Source organism: Equus przewalskii, chromosome 9 (assembly GCF_037783145.1).
Source record: "Equus przewalskii isolate Varuska chromosome 9, EquPr2, whole genome shotgun sequence".
In the NCBI taxonomy this organism is placed as follows: Eukaryota; Metazoa; Chordata; class Mammalia; order Perissodactyla; family Equidae; genus Equus; species Equus przewalskii.
In genome coordinates this window covers 39,997,732-40,025,587 of record NC_091839.1, presented here as the reverse complement: position 1 = coordinate 40,025,587, position 27,856 = coordinate 39,997,732, and the positions used below count along the sequence as shown (strand labels likewise).

The 27,856-nt window shown below is 38.1% G+C and overlaps 1 protein-coding gene and 1 long non-coding RNA gene across 2 annotated transcripts; one reads left to right on the top strand and one right to left on the bottom strand.

Annotated features, from left to right (window-relative positions):
• On the bottom strand, positions 1-5,432 carry LOC139085556 (uncharacterized). The gene is made up of 3 exons (XR_011543918.1): positions 5,296-5,432; positions 1,676-1,862; positions 1-376 (listed from the first exon to the last, which is right to left on the bottom strand). It is a non-coding gene; the product is annotated as an uncharacterized lncRNA (long non-coding RNA).
• AKIRIN2 (akirin 2) lies at positions 3,376-25,550 on the top strand. Its single transcript, XM_070633591.1, has 5 exons — positions 3,376-6,753; positions 21,344-21,487; positions 23,386-23,535; positions 24,543-24,614; positions 24,869-25,550. The coding sequence occupies exons 1-5, from the start codon at positions 5,895-5,897 to the stop codon at positions 24,877-24,879; spliced, it is 1,236 nt and encodes a 411-aa protein (XP_070489692.1). The 5' UTR covers positions 3,376-5,894; the 3' UTR covers positions 24,880-25,550.
• The last annotated feature ends 2,306 nt before the right edge of the window (positions 25,551-27,856 follow it).

Here is a 27,856-nt window from a genome sequence, read left to right as displayed (position 1 = left end):
TTTTTTCCAGAAAATTATATTTTAATTTTCAAATAATTATGATAAATGGGATATTTGTAAAAGACTCTTCAGACAATCATATAAGGTAGAAAGTAAGCTCCTTTGAGGGCGGGACCTGTGTTCAGTTCATCTTGTTCCCACAGACACATTCCATGTCCCATTGTTCAGAGGCAAGCCCTGTTAAGAGTGTAGACTGTCTCCTTTAAGAGGTGGAGGGGCGGGCCTGGTGGCGCGCGGACATGGCACCACTTGGCACACCATGCTGTGGTAGGCGTCCCACATATAAAGTAGAGAAAGATGGGCACAGATGTTAGCTCAGGGCGAGTCTTCCGCAGCAAAAAGAGGAGGATTGGCAGTTAGCTCAGGGCTAATCTTCCTAAAAAAAAAAAAAAAAAGAGGTGGATAATTTCTTGACTAATCGAACCACATAGAATAATTAATGTGGGACACAAGTTCCAGATGAAATCTAGCCGTTTCTGGGGCACCCAGTGAAGCCCTAGCCTTAATACAGGCCCCGAGGCTGCAAGTGACCAATAATTGGTCCCAGGTTGATGCTTGTTATCAGTGGGTGGGAATGGAAAAGCTGCTCCTGGGGGAAGAGCTGGGCCTGTTTCTTTATTTCCTTTATACCACACACCTGACTGACCCTTATAACATTAGGCTTGCAGAGGAAGCCCAAAATATTGGGGAAGTGTAGGCGTCATCTCATTCTCTCAACAAGCCTCATCAGGAAAGGCTCATGGTGGCATCATGGAAGCCCAGGACAACAGGCACAAGAGGGAACGGGAGTCCGACACAGAGAGTGACACCAACTCTGAGTCAGGCTTGGACCCAAACAGGACAACAGAACCGACATCTGCAGTAGAAGGTGTGAAGGAATTCTAGAACTAAATAACCAGGAGGGGCTAGGGACAACCTACAGGGGCTTGAGGTGCCCCATCATTGGGGAGATGGTGTGTTAAGCTTTTCACTATTTGTCTAGTGTTTATTAAGTGTTTATTTTATGCCTAGGACTCTGCAATGAATAGAACATGCATGGCTCAAAGTATTTCACATAGATTAACTTTCTGGACAACTGGAAGTTTTGATTTGCTTAATCTTAAATACTATTCATGGAACATTTTCTAATATCATATTTGTTACACAGTTTTTGAACTGCATACTAACAACAGGTTGTGCTTTACTGACGACTTGGGATCCCCATCTTATTTAAGGTTGCCAGATAAAATACAAGACACCCAGTAAAATTTGGATTTCAGATAAACACAGGCAATATTTGGAACATACTTGTACTAACATTATTCCTTGTTTAAATGAAATTCAAATTTAAGTGGGTGTCTTATGTTTTTATGTGTTAAATCTGGCAAGCCTACCATTATTATATGGTGCTGTAATAATACAGCGATGCCTCAGCTGCAGTTGGGCTGATTGTCCTCACACTTCGGTGGCTCAAGGCTGTTGGATTTTTGAATTTTGTGGTCATTTTTTACAGTCTCTTTCTTTGCTATGCAGTGATTGGACTGCTTGTGGTAGTCAGTGTATACCGCATTTTCCTTTTCTCCTTTCCTCCTACTTGATTCTTCTGATTGGCTTGGGCTGGGAAATAAGATCTCCAAAAGTGATTAACTTTTCTGTAGTAAGAGTAAACAGTCTGAGTAAGGATACAGGTACTCACGGAAAGTATGCTAATTTTAAAATAAGGACTTCATAAAAACTTCTTTTGACTGCCAGAGACTTTCCTGTGGTTTCTTTCGAAGTCCTGCAGGATAAGCGAATCATAGCTTGTTTCCTGGAGCGGCGCACTTTTCTTCATAGAGCACTATACCAGTAGAAATCAGCCTCTGATGGAGAAGAGGTTACAGCTAGATAGAAGAGAATTTGCAGCTGGATTTTGGATGTTGTCTGAAATTCTTTAGAAAGAGTCAGATAGATACTGATTTGGCCTGAGTAGTTTACAGGTAAACATGCCTTAAGGCTGGCAACTAGACTAGGTGACCTCTTGAAATCACTCACAGATATATGGTTTTGATAACTCTATGATCTATCCAATCAACTCAAAATAACAACCACATCCAAAAGAATGAAAGCAAAATAAAATTAGCCAGCATCACATCTACAACGAAAAGTAGTATGTATTCCAAATACAGTGCTTAGAAGAGGTTTCGGCCAGCCTGCAAAATCTTACATGGAAGGAACTACAATGTGTACTCTTCTCTACTATACTCATTTACACAATGATTAAACTTTTTTTTTTGCCCTAGGCAATGCTTGTTCTGAATATAGATTTGAAGTGACTCCTGAACTGGAGCTGCTGTTCCTAATGCTGAGCCTACGATTACTCAAACTCAGCATGCAAAGTCAGCAAACACCTCTCCACACCTTACATATTTGCACTTATCTTTATTTGACGTCAGAAAAATTGTTTGAAAAATGATTTATGGTACAAAGAGGATCTTCAGGCTCAGGATGATGAGATCTTGTGTCATCCACCTATGTCTACTTTTACTGGCTTTAGCCAAAGAATGAGTCATCAGAATCAGATCCCGGGGAATATTTTGGGAGGTGTTAGAAAAGTCTAATACCAACCAAAGACAAGCATCTTGGTAGAACAGTTTGATTTTCTTCAGAGGCATCTAAGATTGTGCAAATCAGAAAATACTTCCTAGATTGTCACAAAACTATTCTAAATATTTCAAGCCTTTGAAACCTGTTATAGGGCTTTTAGTCACAACAAGAGCAACCCTGGTCAGTGTAGGTCACTGGAGCCAATAGCTGTACTATGTATTTACATTCATGTGACCTGATTCAACATATTAGTGTGTTAAATATAGTTTTCTTTTCCTCTTGATCAACAAAATAAAGATTCACTTCTAAACTATATTAAGATTTATGGGCTTGAAAGTATTATTTTTATTTATTTTTTGAGTTCATAATAGTTTACATCATTGTGAAATTTCAGTTGTAGATTATTTCTTGTCTATCACCACATAAGTGCTCCCCTTCACCCCCTGTGCCTGCCCCCCACCCCCCTTCCCCTGGTAACCACTGAACTCTTTTCTTTGTCCATGTGTTTGTTCATATTCCACATATGAGTGAAATCATCTAGTGTTGGTCTTTCTCAGTCTGGCTTATTTCACTTAGCATAATTCCCTCCAGGTCCATCCATGTTGTTGCAAATGGGATGATTTTGTCATTTTTTATGGCTGAGTGGTATTCCATTGTATATATATACCACATCTTCTTTATCCAATCATCAGTGGATGGGCACTTGGATTGTTTCCCTGTCTTGCTATTGTGAATAGTGCTGCAACGAACATAGGGGTGCATATATGTTGCTTATTTTTATCTTTAATTTTAGTCTAAGAAAGATTTTTTTAGGTTTTTTTCTTTTTTCTCCTTCAACAGCATTCTTCTATCCTAAAAGGGTTGCTATACTATTTCGGTAGGTAACTGTCTTAGGGACAAGGATAACGTAGGCTACTGAGAGGATAGGGTGATTTTAAAATACTGAAGAAACATTCAATGGGTATTTGTTGAAGTGTGCAAAGGACTATACTATTGGCAACGAGCTAATACGTACTGTGGTGGGAGAGGCAGATTCACGCACAGAGAATTCTATTACAGTATGGTGGGCATGATGATGAAGATTTGCAGGTAGGCGCCTCTTTCTATGCGAATCTGTAAAACTGATTCAGCCTGGAATTGTTGGGGGAAGGCTTCCTATGGGAGTTTATACCTGGGTTGAGTCTTAAAGGGCAAGCAGTCAGGCAAAAAGTATGGAGCAGAGAGCCTGAGCGAAGATACAAAGATGAATAGGGAAGGGGTCCCTTTTTTCCTCTTAGCTTCTGAACAGGTACCTTAGTCATTGGCAGAAGGGGAGGCTGCGCCAGCCCCGTCACTGTTTCATCATACAGAGAGCGTTTTGCAGATATGCTGTGCCATGGTGATCGCATAAGCAGCCATTATGACGGAAATGTCAAGTTTACCAGATGTCCCATACCACCTTTACACACAACTCTTTCCCCATTTTCCAGGCAGTCCAGTGTAACTCAAATGATAACCACAATCCCCCTGTATTAGTTTCCTAGGTCTGCCATAACAGTACCACAAACTGGATGGCTTAAACAATAGAAACTTATTGTCTTACAGTTCGAGTCTAGATCTCTGAGATCAAGGTATCAGCAGGGTTGGTTCTTTCTGTGGATGGTGAGGGAGAATCTTCCATGTCTCTCCTAACTTCTGGTGGTTTGCTGGCAATCCTTAGCTTTCCTCGGCTTGTAGACGCAGCACCTAGATTTCTGCCTTCACGTCACGTGGTGTTCTGCCTGCCTGAATCCAATTTTCCCCTTTTTTAATAAGGATATTAGTCATATTGGATCACGGGCCCACAGAACTCCACTGTGACTTCATCTTAACTAATTATATCTGAAATGACCCTATTTCCAAATATGGTCATATTCTGAGATACCTGGGGTTAGGACTTCAACATATAAATTTTGAGGAGACACAAATCAGCTCATAACACTCCCTTTCCAATGTAAGCACTATAATTTAAGGTCAAATCTTAATTCCAGAAAACACTTAACAGGAACATAAATGCCTTGTTATTTGTTTTCCATGGGTTAACCTATCTTTTCCTACTTATTTACATAAAATATGTATATTCTGTTAATTTCACCATATCATAGATTTCATAGAGTGCTTAGAATTTAGTAAAAATTTACCTATTGGGTGTCACAGTAAAGCTGCTGTTTTATTAAACACTGATCATTTTTGAAATATATTTTCCAAACAGTATAACATCTCAAAATAAAACTAGCTCACTTAGTTGTTGACACAATCAGTGTGATCAGGACTGCTGATCTTTGAGGCGTCAAACAATTCTATAAAACAAGAATAAATATATCGAACTACTGTCCAAAACTGGTATAAAGAATAAAAGACAAAGTGGTACAAAACTTCTTTTAGTTACTGAATAAATGATAGGAATACATAAGCACTGGAAGCCAGTATTTGATATCTATGAACATTTTATAATATGGCATTCACATAGATAAGTAGTTTTGTACTGGACTGGTGATAGTTTTTTGCATAAATCACCTTTTTATTAATGCTGTATTTGACTTATTTTAGGTACCTGATTAAAAGTGAAACTTTTAGAAAAAATATTTTTCTCTGCTTACAAAATGGGTCCAACATCTGCTCCCTAGAGATTTCACTACGTCTTTCAATTTTTACCGTTCACAAGATACACCAATATTCAATAGAGATAATACAATTTTTGATATCACTCACTTTTTATCCGAAGCAAACAATTTGGTACTGTACGTCGTTTAAATCTTATTCATTTACAGGATAAAGCTGGCTTTGCAAAATTTAGTAAGCGGCTGCAAACAGCTACCTGGGAAGGACAAGGATGGAGTTCAATCAAGGATCCGGTAACCTGATACTATTACGTTGTTCTCTCTAGCAGTCCTAAATAGGTTCCATAATCTTATTATTTCCTAGCCCTTCGATGTGACAGGTTTTGTTCTTGGCATTCATTACGGAAATTAATCTGTCTTGGACTGTTAGGTTGGCTTAGTTTTCTATTTCCTGGTTGTTAAATCAGTGTGGGAGCGGTATCCGGACAACTAATGTCCTGAATTTTAAAGGTATTTTAAGGCCGCTTTCCCTACGGGTTTGCCTTCCTCTCTCACACTCTCTCCCACAGCTTTTTCTTTTTTTCTCTTTTGCTTAGTTCCTTCTACACTCAAGCTGTGTAGGGGATTTAAATTCCAACCCGGAACTGAGAGTCGCGCGCCTTGAATGACGGGAGTCGTAGTTTCCGTGACTCCTCCCTAACCGCTTTTCACGGGGATTCTTCCTCACAGTGAAAAACTACAACTCCCAGAATGCGCCCTCGTGGTAGCCACCCTATGCGCACGCGTCCTGAGGCCGCAGGATTTGAATCGGCGGCGTTGTTATTGACGCCATATTGGGGCCGGCGGCGGGTGGAAGAGTCGTACAGTGGAAGGGGAAGCGGCTGGACGTGTTCGCTGGAGCTCCGGCCGCCGCCGCTACCTCGCAATCCCTCCGCATCGACCGCCGCTCTCGAGCTTCTGCCCCTGCCCAGGCGTCTCGGGAGCCGCGTCCCGGCCTCATACCTCACGAAGCTGGTATCGACTTCCGAAGGGAGCCGGTGTCAGCGCAGGAGCGCCTCAGGCGCGGCGCAAAGCTCGAACGGACGGCGGGGGCGGCCGGAGCCTCTCCCGGGGGAGCCGCGCCGGAGCAGGCGGAAGAGCCCCCCTGACGCGGCGGGCGCGAGCTGCCGCCACCGCCCCTCCCGTTCTCGCCCGCGCCGGCCCGGGCCACTGCCCTGCCGCGGAGGCAGCGGCGGCTCTCGTCTCCCAGCCGGCGTCCGCCAGCCGCCCTCCTGCTCCCGAGCCCGTCGGTTAGGCTCCCCTCGCGTCCTCACTCGCCCCCTCCCTTCGCCCTCCCCGACCTCACCCAAGCCCGGCGCCTCCGCCGCCCCGGCCATGGCGTGCGGAGCCACTCTGAAAAGGACTCTGGATTTCGACCCTCTGCTGAGCCCGGCGTCCCCGAAGCGGAGGCGATGTGCGCCATTGTCGGCGCCCACCTCAGCCGCCGCCTCCCCGTCGTCGGCCGCCGCGGCCACGGCCGCCTCCTTCTCGGCCGCCGCGGCCTCACCGCAGAAGTATCTCCGAATGGAGCCGTCCCCCTTCGGCGACGTCTCCTCCCGCCTCACCACAGGTGGGACTCGGCCCGCGGCCGCCCGGGGGGTGAGGGGACGGGGTCCCGGGGCGCGGGATGCGGCCGCAGCGGGGGTGCCGGACGCGTCCTCCTCTCAGCGGAGGAGTCGGGCGACCACCTTCTTTCGAATTAGCTCGTCCGGCCTCGGAGACACAATAGAGATGGCCTGATGTCAAGAGAGGGGGGCGTTGGGGCGGTGGGTAGGGGCCGTGCCTTGCCGGGTGTTGTGGGGAAGAGGAAGATCCTTTTCTTTGGGCCGAATGACTGGAATTGAGTGTTTCCGTAGTCTGGAGAGCCCCGGCGGAAATGATCCGGGAGGGCGATATTATTCATAAATTCGGGCGAGGGGTGGGTCACGTTTCCCCCGAATCTCCGTGCCTCGTCTCCCAGAATCGGTCGGCTGCAGCTTTTCACTCTGGGACTGGGGGGTTCGAGGCGAGGCGGCAGCCCCTTCTCCAGTTCAGACATGGCTGATTTTAGTACAGAGGGGGTGGGGGGTGGGGATGGATGTCACCGGGGCGCGATCTAGGCCTGTCATTAATCACCCACAAGAACGCCACTTTGGCTGAGTCAAGACCTGTTTCCCTAGCAGGGTCAACAACAAAGAAAATGCTCTTCCCGAGTGCTGTAATATGATCACGCTATACGTTCAGACCTTGAGAAACTTGAACTTTTAAGGAAAAGCACATTGTATCGAAAATTGGGCCTGAGTATTGGCGTGTAGTTGGAAGTGTGTTATTTTCTGCCCAGCGCAGTATGTTGGGAGAAAAACAGCCTTGAGAATAATAAAGAAATCAACCCGAGATTCCAAAGGACTTCAGACGATTTTTGCTTTTCATCTTGAAACATTTCCTGAAAGTGACTGTGGGGAAATGCCTTTTGGCTGCTTCGTACCGCGTGTGTATGCCCAGTTTTTTCTGTACTTTGAAAATCCTTGTGTGCCCCTGGCACAGTCCCGAGATAGGCTTTTGTGGACTGGTAGTGTAAATCTGTCTCCTTTGTGTGTGTGATATGCAAAGGTTTTGTGTTTGTTTCTTTGGTAATAATATGACCTGTAGACAAAGCTTTTTCATAGTTTGATTTAAATGTTTCATCGTTAGCTTAAAAAAAATCTGGGCGTATATACCTTTATATTCGGGGACTTCTACTTGGAATTGACTAAATTTTGTTTTGTTTTTTCAGGTCAGGTTTTAAAATATCTTTGCCCAAATTTACAGGGAGACGTTCAAATGCCTAGGCTACCATTTTTTGCTATTAAATCTTTGACCTAACTTAAAGATATACTATTTTAGAGTTGTGGCTAGTTTGGAAGAATTCCAAGATAGCTTTAAAGCGAACCTAAACTGTCTTCTGTATAAAGGCATTCATTGATTTATTGTTAGGCTATACATTAAAGAAGAAACAGTCATTGTTAAGAATGGGCTCCTGGTGGTTAACATTATTTTTAGAATTTGTCTTTTTCAGTGAAATGGTATCATTGAAAATTGAAATGATACCATGGAATCTGTACTTAACAACTAATAAAGCTACTTAAAAATAGCTCTGGCTAACCAGCAGTAAATTTCTGTCGAGGGAGTGAATTAATACAGTGTTAGGTTTGGGAGCTGAAATATATCTCAATGCTGAAATAGTCTGGAGCGTAGATGGCAAACCAGCCAGCGGCTATAACATTTGTCCTCACTTTAAAGGAAGCTTATTCAGAAAGAAATGTGATCCTTTGCAGATTTGTCGTTTCATTGATATATCTGTAGCTTGGCTAGTGTGGTTTGCCCTGAATTTTCTCAAATTTCAATTAAGTGGACTATATGCTGGTAAAACAGCTGGAATCATTGGAGTTGTTTAAGCCTGCTGATTCAAATTCACTTTTTCCAAAATACTGCAGTGTCTTCCATTTTGGACATTTACTCTGGAAGTTTGGTCATATCCTGAACTCTAAAAATCACACCATAATTGATTGTTATTGAGTCTCCTGAAAGTTATTAGCTATTTCAACTAATTTGAATCTTAACATTAAAAGTTGACTTAGAAAAGCAGATAAAATTGCTCAAGTTTTGAATTGCTAAAATTTACCTTTACTGTTATTTTGAATGACTTTCTATACGTAATTTAATTTGACTGTGTTTACATGGCCAATCTTGGGCATGCTCCTGGTTTTGTAAAAATGTTGTCATAATGGGAGCTGCAGTGTTGTGCAGGTATCAAAGAGCTTCCCAGTTTTCATGTCACCACACTTGGAAATAATTTTCACACGCACCTAATTTTTAGATTCCTATTTTAACAGTGGTGATTCTTAAACTTAGCAGAGTGAGTACTTGTATATCCTTCGCTGAAATAAGTAGATAGGATTAGAAATGGAAAGTGACTTAGCAAATTGAGATTGACTGGGACTCTGTGGAAACTGTTTTCCTTTCGTTTCTATGAGTTCAAAGAGAAATTGAAATAGTTTAGAACTAGAGTGCTGAAGTGAATTTTTTTCAGAGCATGTATATAAATTTACCATTATCATCATTCTTCGCTGGATACTTTTACACAGTGTCTTCTGATGTGTTATTGAAGTCATGTTTCAGCTTTACTAGTCATTTCAGGAACTTGGACATCTGTTTTAAACCCTAGTTTATTTTAGTCATCCCAGGAAGGTAATTCCAAAGTTTGTCTTGATGACTATTATTTAAATCAATATTTTTCACACCGTTGCAACTTAATGCTAGGAAAAAGGAAAGGGCTGGCAAATGAATTTTATTGGAATGCAGCCATGCTCATTCTTTGTTATTTATTTTTTTAAGTATTGTCCATTGCAGGCTGCAGTAGCGGAGTTGAGTAGTGACAGCGGCTGTATTTTCCCAAAGCTCAAATATTTACTGTCTGGTCTTTACAGAAGAAGTTTACCTACTTCTCTCTAGGGTGTCAGCAGTGAGGTTTATAATACCCCTGGATGTGGAAAAGGAAAAGTGAATGATGAGTGGAGGTATTGGGGGCGGGGGAAAGCATTGAATATGGTGGGAAAAATGAATGCTTCTACTAGCTACACCAGTACTCATTCTGGTATGTTAGTTGAAAACAGATTCAAAGTGTTTTGTTTTTCTTTATTGGTTTTTGAAACAGCTCAGAGTATTACCATTTAGCCAAAAGATTATGACATTCTCAAGGAAAAAATTATTTTAATAAAACCAAAATATTATGTAACATTACAAGAGACTGTCAGTCAAATCCAACGTGGTGTTTTTCATAATTGTGTAGTGAATGAATGAATGGTCTGGTGAAGAGATGCTTCTATGGCTGTCAACCTCTGTGAGTTTGGTAGGTGACTTTTATGCACATTGTTTGTTTTGTTATCATTGCTCTAGTCTGCCCTAGGAATTGAGTTGGATGAAGAGTTAAGTTCATTTGAAGGAACTCGTTGTATTTGCTGGAAACTTGCCATTAAAAATGGAAATTGCATCTTGTGAATGGGGAAGGGTGTACAGGAACTTAGATTGTTCAGTAGACATTGATGCATGCCTGCAAACGGAGATACCAGCTGGCTTAAATGAAGTATAAATGGTTCTAGGCAAACAAATGAGATGTCTGTTGGAGGAGGCAGCATTTCACTTCAGATGTCATTTATACTGAGCCAGAAGTGTTTTTAATATTTTGTGGTTGTTTAGACAGCTGTTATAAGTTGCCTCTGGTCTCTCAGTGGATTTGGCAAATAAACTGTTTTTAATGGTCTTTGTACTTTGGATTTTAAACCTGATACTTTGTTTAGGACTGTGTGTGTAGCTGGAGTTATTTCGTAGTTCTATGAATTATGCGTTTAAGAATCCTGTAAATTTATGGCCATTGAAAGTGCACAGTTGTATTAATTATTGAGCTATTTTGTTTTGAAAGTAGAAAAATAAAGCCTATCTTGAGCACAGAAACACATAGGGTAAACCATGGCTAGATCAGAGAGAGGTTGGTTAGCCCTTTAGATATAGAATCTACTAGTTATCATGGTTGCTGAAGAGACATAATCTGAGATGTAAGGGAGAATAATACATTTCTTCAGTTCTCAAATGGCTTTATAGGAAAAAGAATATACGTAATGTGTTACTCGGGCAGGCCTTTACTAAGTGTTTAGGTACACCCAGGAAGACAGAATGATAGAAACGCTTTTGTTTTGAAAAGTTGAGAAATAAGAAAGTCAGTGGAAGGGCCCAGTTTTGTGTATTTTTCCTCTTTGAAAAGAAACTTTGGATTGTCCTTGCACTTAAAAAAGAATGCAGAATGATAGCATGGGTTAAGTTGGGACCTCTTGGATGGTTATTTCATGAAACTAGATAATGGTGTTGAGTTGGGTCTTTTCAAGTACATATAACTGAATTAATCAGCTACTTGTGGTCTCTGCAGTCTTTGTGTTAACACTGTGCTAGTGCTCTTGACTCACAGAATGTTCTCTATGCGTATGTGAAACCACAGTGAATTTCTTGCCTTTGAGAAGACTACCTACTTTCAAGAACGCATGGAGGCTGGAATACTTGTTCAAACCTATATGAACCAGCCTGGCATCTGCAGACAGCAAATATGTTTTCACAAATGAATTTAGTTTGAGATTCATCTTTAATTTTATTGCTGAGTGTAGGGTTTCTAGAACTCAGCTTACCAGTGTTTCTCAACTTTCTAAACACATTTGAGAAATATGACCCATCACCCACAGTCTTGTAGCAAAAACTCTTAACAGGAATGCCTCTTGGATTTTGAGGGGGTAGGATGGATCAAATGGGACTTACATTGTAAAGTTGGAAAATAACCCCAAAGGTATTCTTATCTGCCATACCTATCCTCTTAGTTAATGTCTTATCACAAAGTTTTAAAATATTTATTGAGTTTATTTGTTGAGTTGATCGAGCCTTGGCGTTTCCCAAGGTTCTTAGAGATGCTGATGATAAAAATAAAAATGTAATTTCAGTTCTACCCCCTCTTATGTACCAGTTTTTCTTTTTAGACTGTTTTGTGACAATATAGCCACAATACTTGACAACATTTAAAAAAAAAATTGTGACGGAAACAAATGAGTAGTAATAAGAAATAGAACGATTAGTTTGGCTTTGAACAGTGCTTTTTCTGAGGCACTTGAAGTATACTTCTCAGTATTCCCTCATCTTTTTTGGACAATGATGATAAACACGGACTATGTGCATTACAATATTTGAAATAGCACCATCTACAAGGATTTCACTGTTTGCAGAGATTTGCTTATTTGAAAAAACACATTTTTGAAGAATTTACATGATTTTCAGGAGAAAATATTTTGTAATATATGAAGTTCTGATCTTTTATTTCTAAAGGAATGATTTCAGTTACAGCAAATTTCTCACATGATGAGAAGATACTGCAGCTATATTGAGCAGGGAGAGAATCCTTGCAGGTAAATTAAAATTCTAGTGTCTGTCGAGTTATCAGCTTTGATATTTATTTTGGGCCTTTTGATCAGAATGTTCCAGTATGTCGGATTTTGTAATCTTTCTTGTGATGTTAGGCTTTTTTGGGTGGTAATAGTTACTTTTAACCTCCCAGCACTAGAAAAGCAAATAGCTCATAATATGTTGGTAGTTTGTCTTGGGGTTTAACTTACTTCTTCCTCTCTTTAAAAATCTTAAGTCATTAGTGTTTGTCTGTCACAAATGTCATAGGCAGATCATCCTGAAATGTATTAGTGCTTTGCAACGTTTGATGTTATTAAAATTGTAATCTTTCCAATAATACAGTTTTTGGGTTTGACTTAATTTCTGGGTCTATTCACGTACTTGGTTTTTCTCAAATATTAGAAAAATCTGAATACTTTAGAATTCACTTGTTCAGGCTCTTATAAACCTCATTTGAGTTCCAGATACCGTGCTGGTTAGGCAAAGACAAGACAAAATCTCTCAAGGGACTGAAAGAGCTGCCATTGCTGATACTTTACTACCTAGCTAAACTTGAATAAAAATGCTGTAATCTTTTTGCTTTATCAATATACCTACCATCATGTGTCACTTAATTACAGAGATGCATTCTAAGAAACGCATCATTAGGCTGTTTCGATGTTGAGCGAACATCATAGTGTCCTTACACAAACCTAGACTACTACACACCTAGGCTGTATGGTATTAATCTTAGGGGAGCACTGTTGGATCTGCGGCCTGTCATTGACCAAAACGTCCTTAATGTGGTACATGACTGTATTTTAATTCCTTGTGGACATTTTTCCACGTTAGCATTACTTTCGCCTTTGGCAGCCTAAATTGGCTTACTGATTAAATCACAGTTGTACTACTTTTGAAACCTTAAAGGTGATTTTCTTTTTAGGTAAGTGTTGAAGCTTTTTTGTTGGCTGTTGCTGAAATTTTTTTGGTCTATGATGTGTTTTCTGACTTTGGGTTAGCATTCATTTTCATTTCCATTAATCTTAATTCTTAGAAAACTCCCTCCAAAAGTCACACTAAAGGGAAAGGTTGGAGGGAGGGACCTGGAAGAGTTGATTTTCTTTCTTTTTTTAAAAAATAATACAGTATTGTTGAATTGATCCAGCAAATGAAGAATAGAATGTAGAGTGGAACTTGAAAGATTGCAAAAAGCTGATTTTTCAAACATTATTGTCTCTAAACTTTGCCTGTTAATTGTTAGAGAGGATTGCCTTGTTCCTAATGCTAAAATATAATTCTCTGGAAGAAAAATTTTTCTAAGTGGTATACTTGGTTAAAAATATAGGTGGTTTAGGTTTCCGTAACAGGACAGGGGAACCTGATGCTCACTGTAACAACCATTCATGGCCCAAGGTGAAATAGTATATTATGAGAGGCTGGCATCAGTTGTTTATGTGTGGCAATGCTGACCTACCAATTTAGAATATTTCCTCACTTTTAAAACACTAATAAAACATTCTGGTTAGATATAGATGCCTATCCTAAGAGCAGGCGGTTTAAAGACTCTTGAAGCATCACTTATATAAATATCTGAATGTAATATGAATATTTCTTATAATTACTCGGTTGATAGCCAGTGATGACAGTTTCAGGGCTCTAGGTAGATGAGAATTATGCTGTTTTTGTTACTACCTTCTTAACAGTTGTAGAATTTGAGGTTTCAGGGTATGAAGTACCAATAATACATGGTAGTAATCATCTATTCTGACACCCTGTTTTTTAAAAATTAGCTTTCCTCACTGTGACTTACTGTAACTTTAGGTACTTGTGGAATACCGGCTAGGTGTAGTAATACAATACTGGAGAGGGCAATAGAGCTTACGCTCTGAGATCAGGCTGGGCTCTGCCGTGTTCCAGCTGTGTGACCTTTCAGAAGCCATTGAATCAAAGCCTCATTTTCCTCATTTATAGAATTATGCACATGATGATAGTACTGTCTGCTTCCTGGGGTTCTTGTGAGGATTAAGAGTATTTCCTGTCCCCCAGTTCTGGAGACAATCACAATAGGGCAACCTTGAATGAGACTTTTTACATTGTCCAGCGGTCCTGCCATTTCAGTAAATAACCTTGCCTTCTACTTCACAGAAAAAAATAGAAGCCATCAAATGACAGCTTCTTCATTGTTCCCAGTACCATCACTACTAACATTTGTGCCTATGCTGTTTTCCCTTTTAGTATCATTGAGAAAGATTAAATGAGATAATTAAAGCACTTTATTACATGGTAAGGGAAGGATCCCGCTTCTCTGCAGAGGAACCTTATCCTCTTGATTATTTTTCTCTCTCAATTGGATCTTTACTTTTGGCTTTAAATATTGTCAAGCCTCCATTAGAAAGTAAACAGAACATCCTCATTTTCCTCCAGATTCCTCCACTTCAAAACCAAATTCAAAGAGCTTTCAGATAGTCTATTTGGTTCCATTTCTTTGGTTCTCACCTCACTCCTGGTGTATTTGTGCCTCAGACAGCTCTTGTCAAGTCATCAGTGACTTCCATGGCACGCAGTCGGTCCTTGTTTTCTTTGATCTTTCTTATGGCATTCACGTTGCTGACCCACTCCCTTCCTTTTGAAATACTTTTTTTTTCTCCTTCTGTGACAACACTGTTTACCTCCACTTTCTGGCTGTTCTTTCTGTCTTCATCTGGCCATTAAACTTAGGAGTTTTTCAGTTCTAGGTTCAGCGCCATTCCTATCCAGCTTAATATTAAGCTCCCTATGCAATCATGTGCATGCCCCTGACTTCAGTTTCCACTTACAGATGACTCTCTAATTTACATCTTTATAGTTCAGTTTATAGTTCTTAGTTCCAGCTGTGGGGAATTTGAGCTTTTTATTGTCAGATCTTTCCAGTAGCCCTCCCTCCCCCCAGAAGTCAGAATTTTTGTGAAATCTGTTGACTTTTAAATATTCACAGCTAACTTACAAAATATATGGGATAAACAAAAGATATCTGTGGGCTTACAATCAGTGCCGTCTGGTGTGAGAGGTAGTCTTAATTGCTCTTAAAGCAGACATAGAAAAGTAAATGCATTTAACTATGAATCATATAATGAACATGAATTTTATATTTTAAGAACGGTGTGTTAGGAAAAATGAATTTATGTATGTTAGTCATGTAATGAGTCTCCCTAAGTAGTTCCAATCAAGTTTAAATTTGATTTACAGAATATTTTCCTGCTAGAGAGGAGTATGTCTAACTTAGAACTACAAAAGCCATGCAGGTGAAGGTGGCAAATGAATTTAGATCACCTTAAATATTTTTGTACTTGTAATAATCTTGGCTGTTACCGCTTTCCTTCTCTTCCTCTCCACTTCCTGGTATGTCCAGTAATAAATAAACCAACCACTTTTCTATTTAATTGTCACAGTAGGAGAGTTATTATTTTAAGCAGGCGATATAAACTTAAATGTTCATTATTCCAGGCAAGTAATATAAATGAGTGAAGTAAACTAGGTGGGTTCTAACCTTTCTAGTGCCCAGCAGCATCAACTGGAAACTCATTAGAAAAGTAGAATCTGAGGCTCCATTTCTCAGAGTCCGTAGTTTAACAAAATCCTCAGGTGATTTGTGTGTGCAGTCAGAGTTTCAGAACTGCTTGAGAACTTATGCCCAAAAGGTAGCAACCACTCTTTAGCTGGATTTTGCCACATAGTCCAGTTTTCCCCAGCAACAGCCAGAAATCTGACTTTTAATGTAAAATCACCCCACTTTTAAATGTTGGCCACAAAGTCACACTTATTTTTTTTTTAAAAGTATTCAGGCCAGACATGTCCTTGGGGTCAGTTTAGCCTGTGAATCATCAGTTGCAACCATAGCTCATACTTGTGTGTGTTTGGGTGCCCTAATAAGTTGTTATAGGAGATGGATTTGCTCTTCAGCTTGATTGTGCTGCCTAGAGTTCTCCTCAAGGAGTGTGCTCTCTGTATTCTTCAAACCTTACCTTGTCTTCATGGCCATGGTTAATTGGAATAGAAGCTGGACTTCTTGCCTTGGCATTAAATGTTTTCTGTAGCATGCGTATTTTGGGTTTTGAATGGTCCAATTTCTCCTTGTTCTTCCCCATTTACTGCTTTTTTGGGCTTCTTACTACTCTTTATTTTTCTAGCTTGTAAGCTGTTTCAGAAGGTATTTGCAGACAGTAAAAGAGCTAAACAACAAAAGCAACAGGGTTAACATATGTCTTTAAAATCTACAGTAATATCAAATAAAGATAAGAAACTTCTTGAATATCAGGGAGGAGCCACCTGCTGACTGAGCATTGCTGGACTCCTTGCATTAGTGACTTCCATTGTGCAGTTAATTTGTAAAATTTATACATCGACCTGCAGGGTTTTAACAAATAGAGTCATTTATTTCAAATAAGGAATCACTGGCTATTATAGAACCAGTGAAAAAATAGAATTTGACCTGTAGTGATTATAGTTTTTCTTCATCTTGTAGGAGATAAATAAATGCCTCTTATACAGTAAAATGTAATGTAGAGTCTAAGCCACTTGCTAAAGTACTGTAGATAATACTCTTTATGTAATTGTGTGCAGCTATATCATGCTTATTATGATTCATGTTAATCCAAATAGAAGTTTAAAAATGTAGATATAACTTGATAATCTTGTGTTAAAATTGATTCCACGTCCTTTTGACTTAGCAGTAATTTTAAAGTGAATTAAAAATGACATCAGCTCATTCTTTTTAGTTAGGTAGCTCTCAGCTGGATAAGAACATTGTCCTTAAGGTTCCTTCAAGGAGAACATAAGAACTGTTTTAGTTTTGAACAGATGATACTGGGAAAATAGTCGATTTACAAAAATGGGTCTCCATAGCAACTCTTAATTGTGTGTGTTTTAATTTATACAGTAGACATGGCCATGTCTAGTATGTAGTTGAGAGCTCTAGATTTGGTCTGTTGTTTGATTTGGAACAGTTCCTTAGTTTTGGGTCTTAGTGGCTACTGCAGGTTTTCTGTTCTTAGTTGTTTACAGGTTTCCCATTTCATTTGTGTTCCTGCCTAGAACTTACATACTTTTAAGATTTATTTTATTTTTAATCCCATTGTTTATCTATCTTGATGAACTTTCACTTTGTTTTTTCGGAGATACTCCATAGAGAAATTAACATATAAGGTGATTAAAAAAGGGGTCTTATACTCCTATATTTAAAACTGTTAATGAAACCTTAATGTTCAATAATTATGTCAGTAGGAAAACATTAAGGCTATACAGGTCTGGAGCAAAAGTTTAGTTTCACATAGCACAGGTTTTTAGACATCTTATGGACTCTAGACAGATGCTTGGTTTCCTTCCCCCCCCCCCCCAATTTTATGGTTCTTTAAACCCATTTTTAGTTGCTTCTAATTCCATATGCCTCCCTTTGCTCTTAGTCCCATCTTGATGCTGTTTCTTTTACTCTCATCAACTCAGTTACTTTTTTTTTTATCCCGTCAACTGCTTTCTCCTGTTTTATATTGATGATCTTGTTCATTGTGTCCAGGCTTTCTGAAGTACTGTGGCAGCGAAGAAGAGTGAAATATTTTGGATGTTGGCTTAATACTGCTTTAAGCCAGGCTTTTTCTTTTCACATTCACCTAGGTTTTTTTAAAAAAAATATGCCAAATGGATAACTGCTGGCTCATTGATAATCTCTTACCTGTTAAGGAGGAGGATTTTATTAGCAATCCCAATGATATTTACTAGATTTGGAAATGTAAATGCCATTAGTCATAGAATTTGCTAATACTGACTTTCACTTTAACCTAGTACAGTAGAAGAGAGTCTTAGTATTTTGGCAAAAGAGTATGGTGAAAGAGCGATGTAGCTTTTAGGATTTTGAAAAGTAATATACAACCATTTGTGGTGTGGATTGTCATGAAGATAAGTACATATTTTGCTCTAATTGATTTGCTGCAAATTCAGTCTCCTTCATAAGGCAAATATGCAGCTTGCATAATTAAAACTGGAATCTGCAACTGATAATATAAATGAAGTTTATTTGACTTTCTTTTTCTTTAATGGACCATACATTGTGTGTTGGGAACACAATGTCAGATGTTACATGTACATGGAATAAAATGTCACTTGCTAGTTTGTTAAGAGATGGCTAGATTTAAGTAGCTTAAGACTAAGTAGACATAGGTACTTTATTGACGTCCAGAAGGCCTTCATGCAGCTGGTATGGAAGCAGCTTAAGTCAGCCAGAAATCTAGTTTGAGCCTAAAATGTGATTTGTGGAATGTCGAATATGGGGAAATTTCTTGAGTTAGCAGTTTCAAAACTGCTTATGCCTCTGAACTGAGAGAAGTTGAGTTTGAGGCTTACAGTTAGCTGTTTGCTACTTGTGCTGCTCAGATCTTGACCAAGTTAAATTGGCGCATTCACTGCATAATGTTGTTGATCACATGTTACCCGCATTAGAGCATTTGAGGTCACAGTGAGGCTTAGGTGACATAGTTGCATCATATTAGATGTAAAAAGCAGTGCAGGCAATAGCATTAAAAATTCTGCAGCTCTTTAACTGACAATATCAAGTGTTGGCAAAGATGTGGAGCAGCTGGAACTCATACATTACTGGTGGGAATGCAAAATGGTACAGTTCCTCTGGAAAATGGTTTGACAATTACCTACAAAGTAAAAGCATGCACTTACCATATAATCAGGCCATCCATCCCACTCTTACATGTTTACCCAAGAAAAATGAGAATTTGTCCACTCATAGACTTCTACTTCAATATTCATAATATCCCCAAATTGGAAAGAATCCGAATGTTCATTAAACGGAAATGGACAGGTGGGGGGGGGGTGTGAGTGAAAGACATCAGATGCAAAAATCCACACTCTTCATGATGTCATTTATATCAAATTTTAGAAGAGGCAAAACTATATAGTGACAGTACATGAATGTAGTTGTGATGGTGAAGAATAGGAGCTTAAGAAATAAGAAAGGAGAGAACTTTTGGAGGTGATAAAGTTCTTTATTATGGTTGTGGTGGTTGCAAGACTTATGTGTGCACTTGTCAGAGCTCATCAAATTGTACATTTAAATTGGTGAATTCATTTGTAAATGTATACCTTAAAATTCCTTAACTTATTATGATGTCTCTTAAGTATTAGATGGTATGGAGGTTTACAAAACTAATTTTTAAAAGTTTTACCATATCTTAATCCTAGGCTGGATCTTGTTTGAGGCTATCAAGTGAAGAAATTGAGTTTGTTACCACTATTCTTTTGGTACATCTTAGTTGTGCTTTGGTTGATTTTTGTGAGGCAAAAGGAAGACTAAAGTAATCTGAGAACAGCTATGTGATGGTCAAAGAATGTCACAGAAAGATATTAAGGTCAGGTTACTCTGTGCTAATACATTTGAAGTCTCTGGTTGTGAATAAACGTTAGGATGCTTTGAATTCAGGCATTTTTGATCAGGGTGATGGTAGCTTTGAACAGAAAGTGATAAATGAGTGAAGCTTGCTGTCAGAGGTCAAAACATCATTATTTTAAAAACCTTTTAGAATATTGCTACTGAAAGAGTTCTGTTATTAAAAATTAAGGATATGTGTGCTTGTCCTGGTTGGTATAGGATGTTGCACTAGTTTTATTGGACACCTGTGAAGCTTAGGAAACCCATTTCTATCAAGGTGCTTAACTGTTCCGTAGACAACCATTTTATTTCACACTGGTGACTTAGTTTTTAAATTACAACTATTTCAAATAAATGGAAAAGGACTGAATGGTTGACCATGTTTAGTATAAACAAATGTTAACATTCTGAAAAATGTTAAATACAGCTAAAGCACCCCTCACACAGCCATCCTGAAGTTAATCATTCTAATGTATAATTTTGTACTTAAACTGCACATTCATGTCTATGTAAACAGGTTTGTTTATACACAAAATTTACGTAAGTGCAATCTTAAGTGGATCTATCTTTTGCAACTTTTCTCTTTTTTTTCCCCAGTTAAAATAAGGAAATTGGCAGAATATAAAATGTTTAAGACTGATTGATGTCCCCTCAGTCTCTCTCAAAAGCCCTGAAAGTTTTTCTTACTAGGAAACAATATAAAGTGAGAAAAGAAACATGAGAATTTAGTATATACCTAAGAAAACCATCGCTATTAAATTTAAAAAAACAATTGTTTCATCTTAATAAATCTTTAGCCTTCGAATTTTCAATTCCTTTTTAAATTAATGCACCATTGTAGAATTGGTCAAGTTACACTCCATTATATTTATGAATCATTTTATTGCCTGTTAGTTGCCACCTTAACTTTTAATTTGTGTTTAATTTTGCTTTGGATTGGGACTAATAAACTTCTTGGGATTAGTTTCACATGGATAACCTATTAATTTAGGAGCTACGGTGGTTGTGAAAAAGTCAGTCTGTAGGGGAGTCGAAATCTCAGGGAGTGATTTTCTGGAGAGGCTAAATGGCAACTATTTTAAATTAGAAAGCTTTCTAAAATGAATTATACTGGCCTAAAGGATATGTTTGATATAATTTGTACCCCTGTTTGGATGGATGGTTGTGGCTGAAGATAATGGCACTGTGGTACGGTGCTTCTTATTGAGTACCTGTACAGGTACCAGTCACTTTACGTGGGTTTTTACCCCCAAGAATCAGATAACACTTTGTTGTTAATGCTGTAATATTCATAGGCTCTTTTGAGCCTAATATTTAATGTATGATCATTTTTAGTTCCCATCTACTCTCATTTTGCTGACCAGTATACTGTCACTTCTCACTAGTGTGTACTAGTATATACATAGTCCTTCCTGCTTCTAATTATTTATGGTCTTGGAAAATCCTGTTAATAGTTATATGTGTGATGAGTAAATGACCTTTGAGTTTGGGACTCTTAAGAATTTGAATAAAATATGTATTTTAGTTGAGTCCCTTATCTTTACGTTAAATGGAAAACACTTAAATTTATTTTTTGCTAATCAGTGCTCAAAAAGAATGGCATTTTAGAATAGCTGAATTCCAGGTAGTATGTATGTGCTGTTTCTGAATGAGTGCCCCCATTAATGCTGAAACTAATTCTTCCCAGATCATCAGTTTTCTGTATTTTATTTGAAGAGGATATGTTCAGTAGATCCACTAAATAATTGTTGGAAACAACACAACTTTTTTTTAAACTTAAAAGTTTTTATCTTGCCAAATTTTAACTTTTTTCTTTTAGAACAAATTCTGTACAACATAAAACAAGAGTATAAACGCATGCAGAAGAGAAGACATTTAGAAACTAGTTTCCAGCAGACAGATCCATGTTGTACTTCTGATGCACAGCCACATGCATTTCTCCTCAGTGGACCAGCTTCGCCAGGTAATAATAAACTTAAAGGGAATATTATTTAGTATGGGAAAAGGTAATACAAGTTGCCTTCAGTCACTCAAGCTCCTATTTCTCCTCTTGATTTTTAAAAAACATTTTTTTTTTTTTTACAAGTAATGCCTGATCTCTTAAAAACGTGGTACAAAACAAGTTATAGTTGTCCCTTGGTATCCCTGCCAGGACCCCACGGTTCAGCCAACCGCAAATCATAAACATAATACCTACAGGATCCGCAGTTGGTTGAATCCGAGGATGTGGAACCCGCACATGCAGAGGGCTGACTATAATTGCCACTTGCATTCCCACCACCCAAAGACCTGTCTGTCGCCTAATATCCAAGTCTTTATATAGATCGCCTAAATGGACTTCCCCAAAAGTATTATGATTTGTAGCTTCTATTAAAAAAAATAAATAATAACAATATACTGTGTGCTTCGTTAGGTAATGATGTACCTTGCCATGGCTGAATGGTTTGCCATTTTATGTATTTCCCATAATTATTAAACTAACCATTAATGATCAATAATTGGACTCAGAATTTCTGCTATTAGAGTATTTACAAAAATGTCCCTGTACATATACCCTATTAGGATAGATTCCTAAAGGTGGGTTATTTTTGATCTGTTACCTTTTGTTGGAGGGAATAGTTTGCAAGTACACTTTTTCTGAAAAACAAAAAAGGTATAAAAATGAAGGCTGTTTGAAGTGAAGGGAAAGTAAAGCTTCTTACTGAAAAAGAGCCATCAAAAGTGGCTGTTAGCATTAGTAAAGTTCTCAGCAAGATAGTTTTTCTTGTGACAGTAGTTGCCTGCCTTCCTTCCCTTCCCTCCCAGCAGTGATAGGAAAACCTGGCAGAATAAAAAAAACATTCAAAGGCTAGAAAACAGTCAAATAAAATTAGATTAGGAAACATGAAATTGTTCAAAACATTCTGCAGTACTCCTGCCAATTTTGGGGGCCAGGTATAAGTGGGTGAAATGGGGTGAGGGTAGAAACTAGATTATATCAGCAGGAAACCAAGATCATCATCATCTGTTAGTCAGTTTGCTTCTTAGATCATTTAACTGGCAGCCTCAACTAAGAAAGCTGGGAATTAAATAAAGATAGCCTTAGTGTAGTTATGGACTAAAGCTGGTATACTTTATTCTTGTGATAGACACATCTCTAACAAGCATAGTTAGTAACTGGTCCCAGCCGTGTAGGGGCAAGTGAAAAGAGGAATTGAGGGTACCAGGGGCAGATACACAGCAGGACGCACAATTGATAGCAAATTTGTGTATCTGTATGCATGTAAAATACTTGTAGCAGTGTTATAATAGATGGCTATCATAATCCTGAGTTCTCAAAAAAATTAATTTCACATGTTCTTTTTAATAAAAGAGGAGTGATGTTTTTGGAAAATCAAAGTGCATTAAGTAGTACTTGAAGAGGAATGCATTCAGAAGAAATCTTTTCTATCAAGTATCACTATTTGATAATGCCAAGTGGCTGTTAGATTAATAATCCTTAAGGACTTTGTACCATAAAATTTAATGTTGAATATTAGTATATTCTCAGTATTTATTTTTACAAACTGGTCTCCTAGCTAATATCATTAATTAAAAAACAAAAACTTGATTAAATCTTGTTTTTATCTTGTAATTTTGTCCACTCACCTTCAGACTTTTTCCCTTATGTTTGATTGCATGCATCTTGCTGTGTTTTTCCAGAGTGACTTGCTGATGGGATTACACCTGTTTTAAGACTACTTGGGAAATAATGTGCTAAAAAGTGATAAAAAATGCTTTTATATGAACATTGAAAAGATCCAGATGAAACCTCTTGAGTTAGAAGATGCTTTCTATGATCACTCTAAATCACATGCTTTTTTTGGTTCATCTTATACATAGGGGCTTCATCTGCAACATCCTCACCATTAAAAAAAGAACAGCCCTTATTCACTCTACGGCAGGTTGGGATGATCTGTGAACGTTTGTTGAAAGAACGTGAAGAGAAGGTTCGAGAAGAGTATGAAGAAATATTAAACACAAAACTTGCAGGTATGAGATGTGTTTATTTTAGAGTCTCTGAGAAGCTCATAAGAAACGGATTATTTCCCACATGTACTTCATGTCAGTTAAATTACCCTTTTTATACACTGGTACAGTATGTTTTCCAAGAACCAGAGAATTTCATTCAGTTCAAGAAAGGAAATGAACCTCCCTGTAGCTCATGACCCTCCTCTGTTACCTCAAGAAATAGTATTTGTTAGCCATGTAGATCAGGTGCAGTATTAGTGAAGTAGATTTTTCTTTTGATAAAGTACCCTGTGCTGAAAACTTGACTATACCACAATTTGGTTGTGGATCTTTGAACTGCCTATCTTTCATGATAACTTTGCCATTAATCTAGACACTTGAAATATCTAACTGGCACCGTGAACATCATTTTAGAGTATCAAAAGCCGCTGCATTCTTGTTTTAATTATCCAAAAAAATTTGTAGTAAAACTTGATAATTTAAGTGCAGTAAATAAAATGTATTATATATGGTAACTTAATCAGAATTTTCCCCGATTTTTAAGCCACAGATTTTATTGTGGGTATTGTAAGCTTTTTGATTCTTAAGGAGTTAAATCAAGGTGCTAATCAAGAGAATCTGATTAGGTTGCAGGTGGATGTTTTTGGATATATCATGTTGTGTCAGGCTTTTGTTGTCTCATTTCCTCTCCTTGGAATAAATGGCCATTCATAGACGACTTACAATTAACTTGCAGAGTGGAAAGATTTTTTTTTTTATTTTAAGCCCTTTATTCTTAATAGGTTGAGAAAGAAGCCCGACCTAGTCTATACCTGAACTTGTGTGATTTGGACAAAGTGGTTTCCCGACTAAGCTCTGTGCCTCTTTCCATTTGATACACTATTAGTATTACTGAGGTTATGTGTCTGATTCAGAGTGCCAACTTAGAATGCTTCACTGTATTTATTGGATTTTTCAGAGTTTATCTGGCTTTAATATATTAGAGAGATATTGCAAATCATGTAATTAATGTGTACCTTTATTTATAGAACAATATGATGCATTTGTGAAGTTTACGCATGATCAAATAATGCGACGATATGGAGAACAGCCTGCTAGTTGTAAGTATTTCATCTTTGAATTGAAAACAAGACAGTCTTTTAAGGAGAAGACATTTACTATAATTATCTTCATACTCAAGAAGAGAATTTAACAGAAAATCATGGAGAAAAAGCCTAGAGGAAATAGGCAGCAAAACTACTAAGGCTTGCTTTTGGTTACTTAAATACTTATGGCAATATTGGGGATGAAGATCTGGTGTGTGTTTGAATTTTGACCTACATTTTGCACTAATTTTCCTTTTCTCCCTCTTTAGATGTTTCATGAATCACGTTTTCTGCATTTGTGGGCTGCCTTGTTCTTTGTTGAATTGTTGCAAGAGGTCCCAATTATGACATGCAGCAATGCCAATACCCCCCTATGAATACAGGTTATTTCAAGCTTTCGTCAGTGGCAACCACTTTAGGCAGCAACTGGTTTTGGAAATTTCCCTGATGTCAATACCACCCGGATGTGGACCTTTGCTACCTGTATTAATACCAGTGGCCTCATTTGCTGTATCATTACAATTTGGCTTCTTACATTAATGTTTGAAAAGGATTAAATCTGGTATTCTAAGAACATGCCCTTCACTGGTTGTGTAAATAAAACTGTAGAATGACACTTCAGATGAAGTTAGTGTGATTTTAATTGTGCACTACAACCGAGCTGTAACCAGTTATTAATAATTTAGAATGTAATCCCAGGACATTATTAAGCAAATAGCCTACAGTGCTTCCTGTGAAATAGTGAAGGAGGAGGGCATTTCTGTATTCCAGGACTTCTTGGGGTTTCAGAATGGGTTTTTATGATTTTCTTTCTTTTTTTTTGGTAGTTTTTATTTATTCCATCAGTCTTTTTAACAAATGTTTATTGCTGCATTTTTTCCCAGTGTATCATTGTTTTACTGCCCTTGTAGTACTGGAATTTAGTTGAAAGAATAAAACATTTACTTCTAATCTGCTTGTTTTTTAATGTACTGATGGGTAGTATTTGAATAATGCCAGTGTTTTAAATGTAAGCATTTTCCCTGATTCAATGAAGTTGACTTTCTGATAAGATTTAAAAATCTTTCATGTACTACATAATCTAACATTTGAGTGCTGCTTTTCAAAATCTGACTTCTGATTCCAAATTGCTTCTCTTATAACTGATGAATATTATATAATATATAATATTATATAGAATATTATATAATAGATCAGTTTTTACAGCTGTAGAATTTTTACCTCAAAGATATCAGTAGAATGCAGGTTTTTTTTAAAAGGATGACATGAAAGCATGATTCAGCACATTTAACTCACTTTCCAAACACAGCTTTCCGAAAATGAAGTGAACAAAAATGCTTCAGTGAATTTTTTTGAATTCTCTTAGCATATTTCCACCAATTAAACCAATCATAAGTGTACTGGGACATATATATTTATAATTGACCTAATTAGTAGAAGAAAGAAAAAGGATTTTTTTCCTCCCTTTTTAACTTTGGTGATCATATTTTACCAATTCTTTGTTTAAAACAAGGCTGAAAAGTGGTATGGGCTTTCACAAGATTCCCCAGTATTCATATACCCATTAAGTGTTTGAGAAATATTGGTATGGCACAAGGTGGCCATAAATAAGGTGGATAATTCTACCTGGTTTTAATGGACTCATACAGAGATTCTCAACCTCAGCACTGCTGGCAGTTTGGGCCAGATCATTCTTTCTTAAGTATCCCTGGCCTCTACCACTAGATGCCAGTAGCACTGTTCCCCCAAGTTGTGACAAACAAAAATGTACCTCCTGATATACTACCGAATGTTGGGTGTTGGGGGAGTCCCCAGCTATATTCGAAGAATGAAAGCAATAAGTTAAAATATGGAGTGGGAGTAGAGTGAATATAAAAAAGAGTGCAAGCAACAAGTTAAAATATGGAGGAGTGGGAATAGAGTGAATATAAATAAGTTATCCCTTCTTAACCCTAGTAAGGGCAAAATGATGAACATTCTTTTAAGTAAGCACATGTGAATTTTTGCATAGATTTAAATTTATAAAAGAGCTGTTTTTTACACTTGGAGGGCAAGATATGCTAAAAGGAAAATCAGTGCTGGCAATCTGACTGGAGCCACAAGTAATATGGTTTTAATTCCAGATTCACTTCTCATCAAGAATAAAATTTCCTCCACAGCCAAATTTCTGCTTATCACCTTACCAGAAAGTCTTAGCTTATGGGCTACTTACTGATTTTAAGTGGTATGTGAGGTAGTTCCAGAAGATAAAAAAAAATGGCAACTTCTTGGACTTAGTTATAATTAGTTGGATCCAGTACTTGATTACTCTAATCCAAATACCAACCACACTTGATCTCAATAAAAAGATTATAGTAGCAACCTAGGGATTCTGAATTCCCCCAAATCCCTGAAATTGCTTTTAATAGGTAAATATCTACAGAATTTAGTGTGCTAACAGTCAGCTTTCTTTTAATAAAAGGCAGTGGTTGTGCTGCATGCGGTTAGGTTGCTGTAATGTGTCCAATAAATCCCTGATTAACAGGGGCACATGGCTAGGTATAATGCTGTGCATTTTTGAGGAAAAATAGGCATAGGTAATCTGAGAAAAATAAATAGTGGAGGTTTAAAATATCAAAGATATCTTTGGCCTACGGCAACAACTTACCTCCCTAAAAGAAAATAGTTTCCAAATGAGATGTTATTGTATCAGCAATATTAACGGGAGGGCTTTTAGGGAAGATTTCCAGGTTTTACCCCCCAGAGATTGCCTTATAAAATTGGGAGGAGGGGAGGACTGTTGGAATCGGTTTATTATGCTCCCTAGATGATCCAAGCAGCTAGGGTTGGAAATAATTGTCTTTGGCTTATTTGGGTTCTTTTTACTCACTTGCTTCAAAATTAGTAAGTGGTATTCTAAGTGAGTGTTCTGCTAAAGCACCTAGTAGCCTGCCCCTCTAGCTCACGGGCATGGCTCCAGCAGTCCTCTACTCCCGCGTTTGCCCTGGGTAGGGAGCATTAGCTCCAACCCTGTCTAGACACAGTTCCAGCAGTCCTCTCTCTCTCTCTCGCATCCATTTTCTTTATCTTTGCTAGTTCGATCATTCCCATAAGCATAATAAACATAGTATTAAAAATCTTCTGCTTTTATAATCCCTCTCTAGCTATTATCCTATTTTTCTGCTCTGTAATCTTTATAGAAAACTCAAGAATTTTCTGAACTTCTAATCTTCCTGTTTCCCTTTTTTTCCAACTTCTTTTATTAAGAAAAAACTTCA

Excerpts from the sequence above, each read along its gene's own strand:
- AKIRIN2 (XM_070633591.1), top strand. The coding sequence starts at position 5,895 with ATGCGCCCTCGTGGTAGCCACCCTATGCGCACGCGTCCTGAGGCCGCA. Across the intron at positions 6,754-21,343 it reads CTCCTCCCGCCTCACCACAG|AACAAATTCTGTACAACATA; the intron begins GTGGGACTCGGC and ends TTTTTCTTTTAG. Across the intron at positions 23,536-24,542 it reads ATTAAACACAAAACTTGCAG|AACAATATGATGCATTTGTG; the intron begins GTATGAGATGTG and ends CTTTATTTATAG.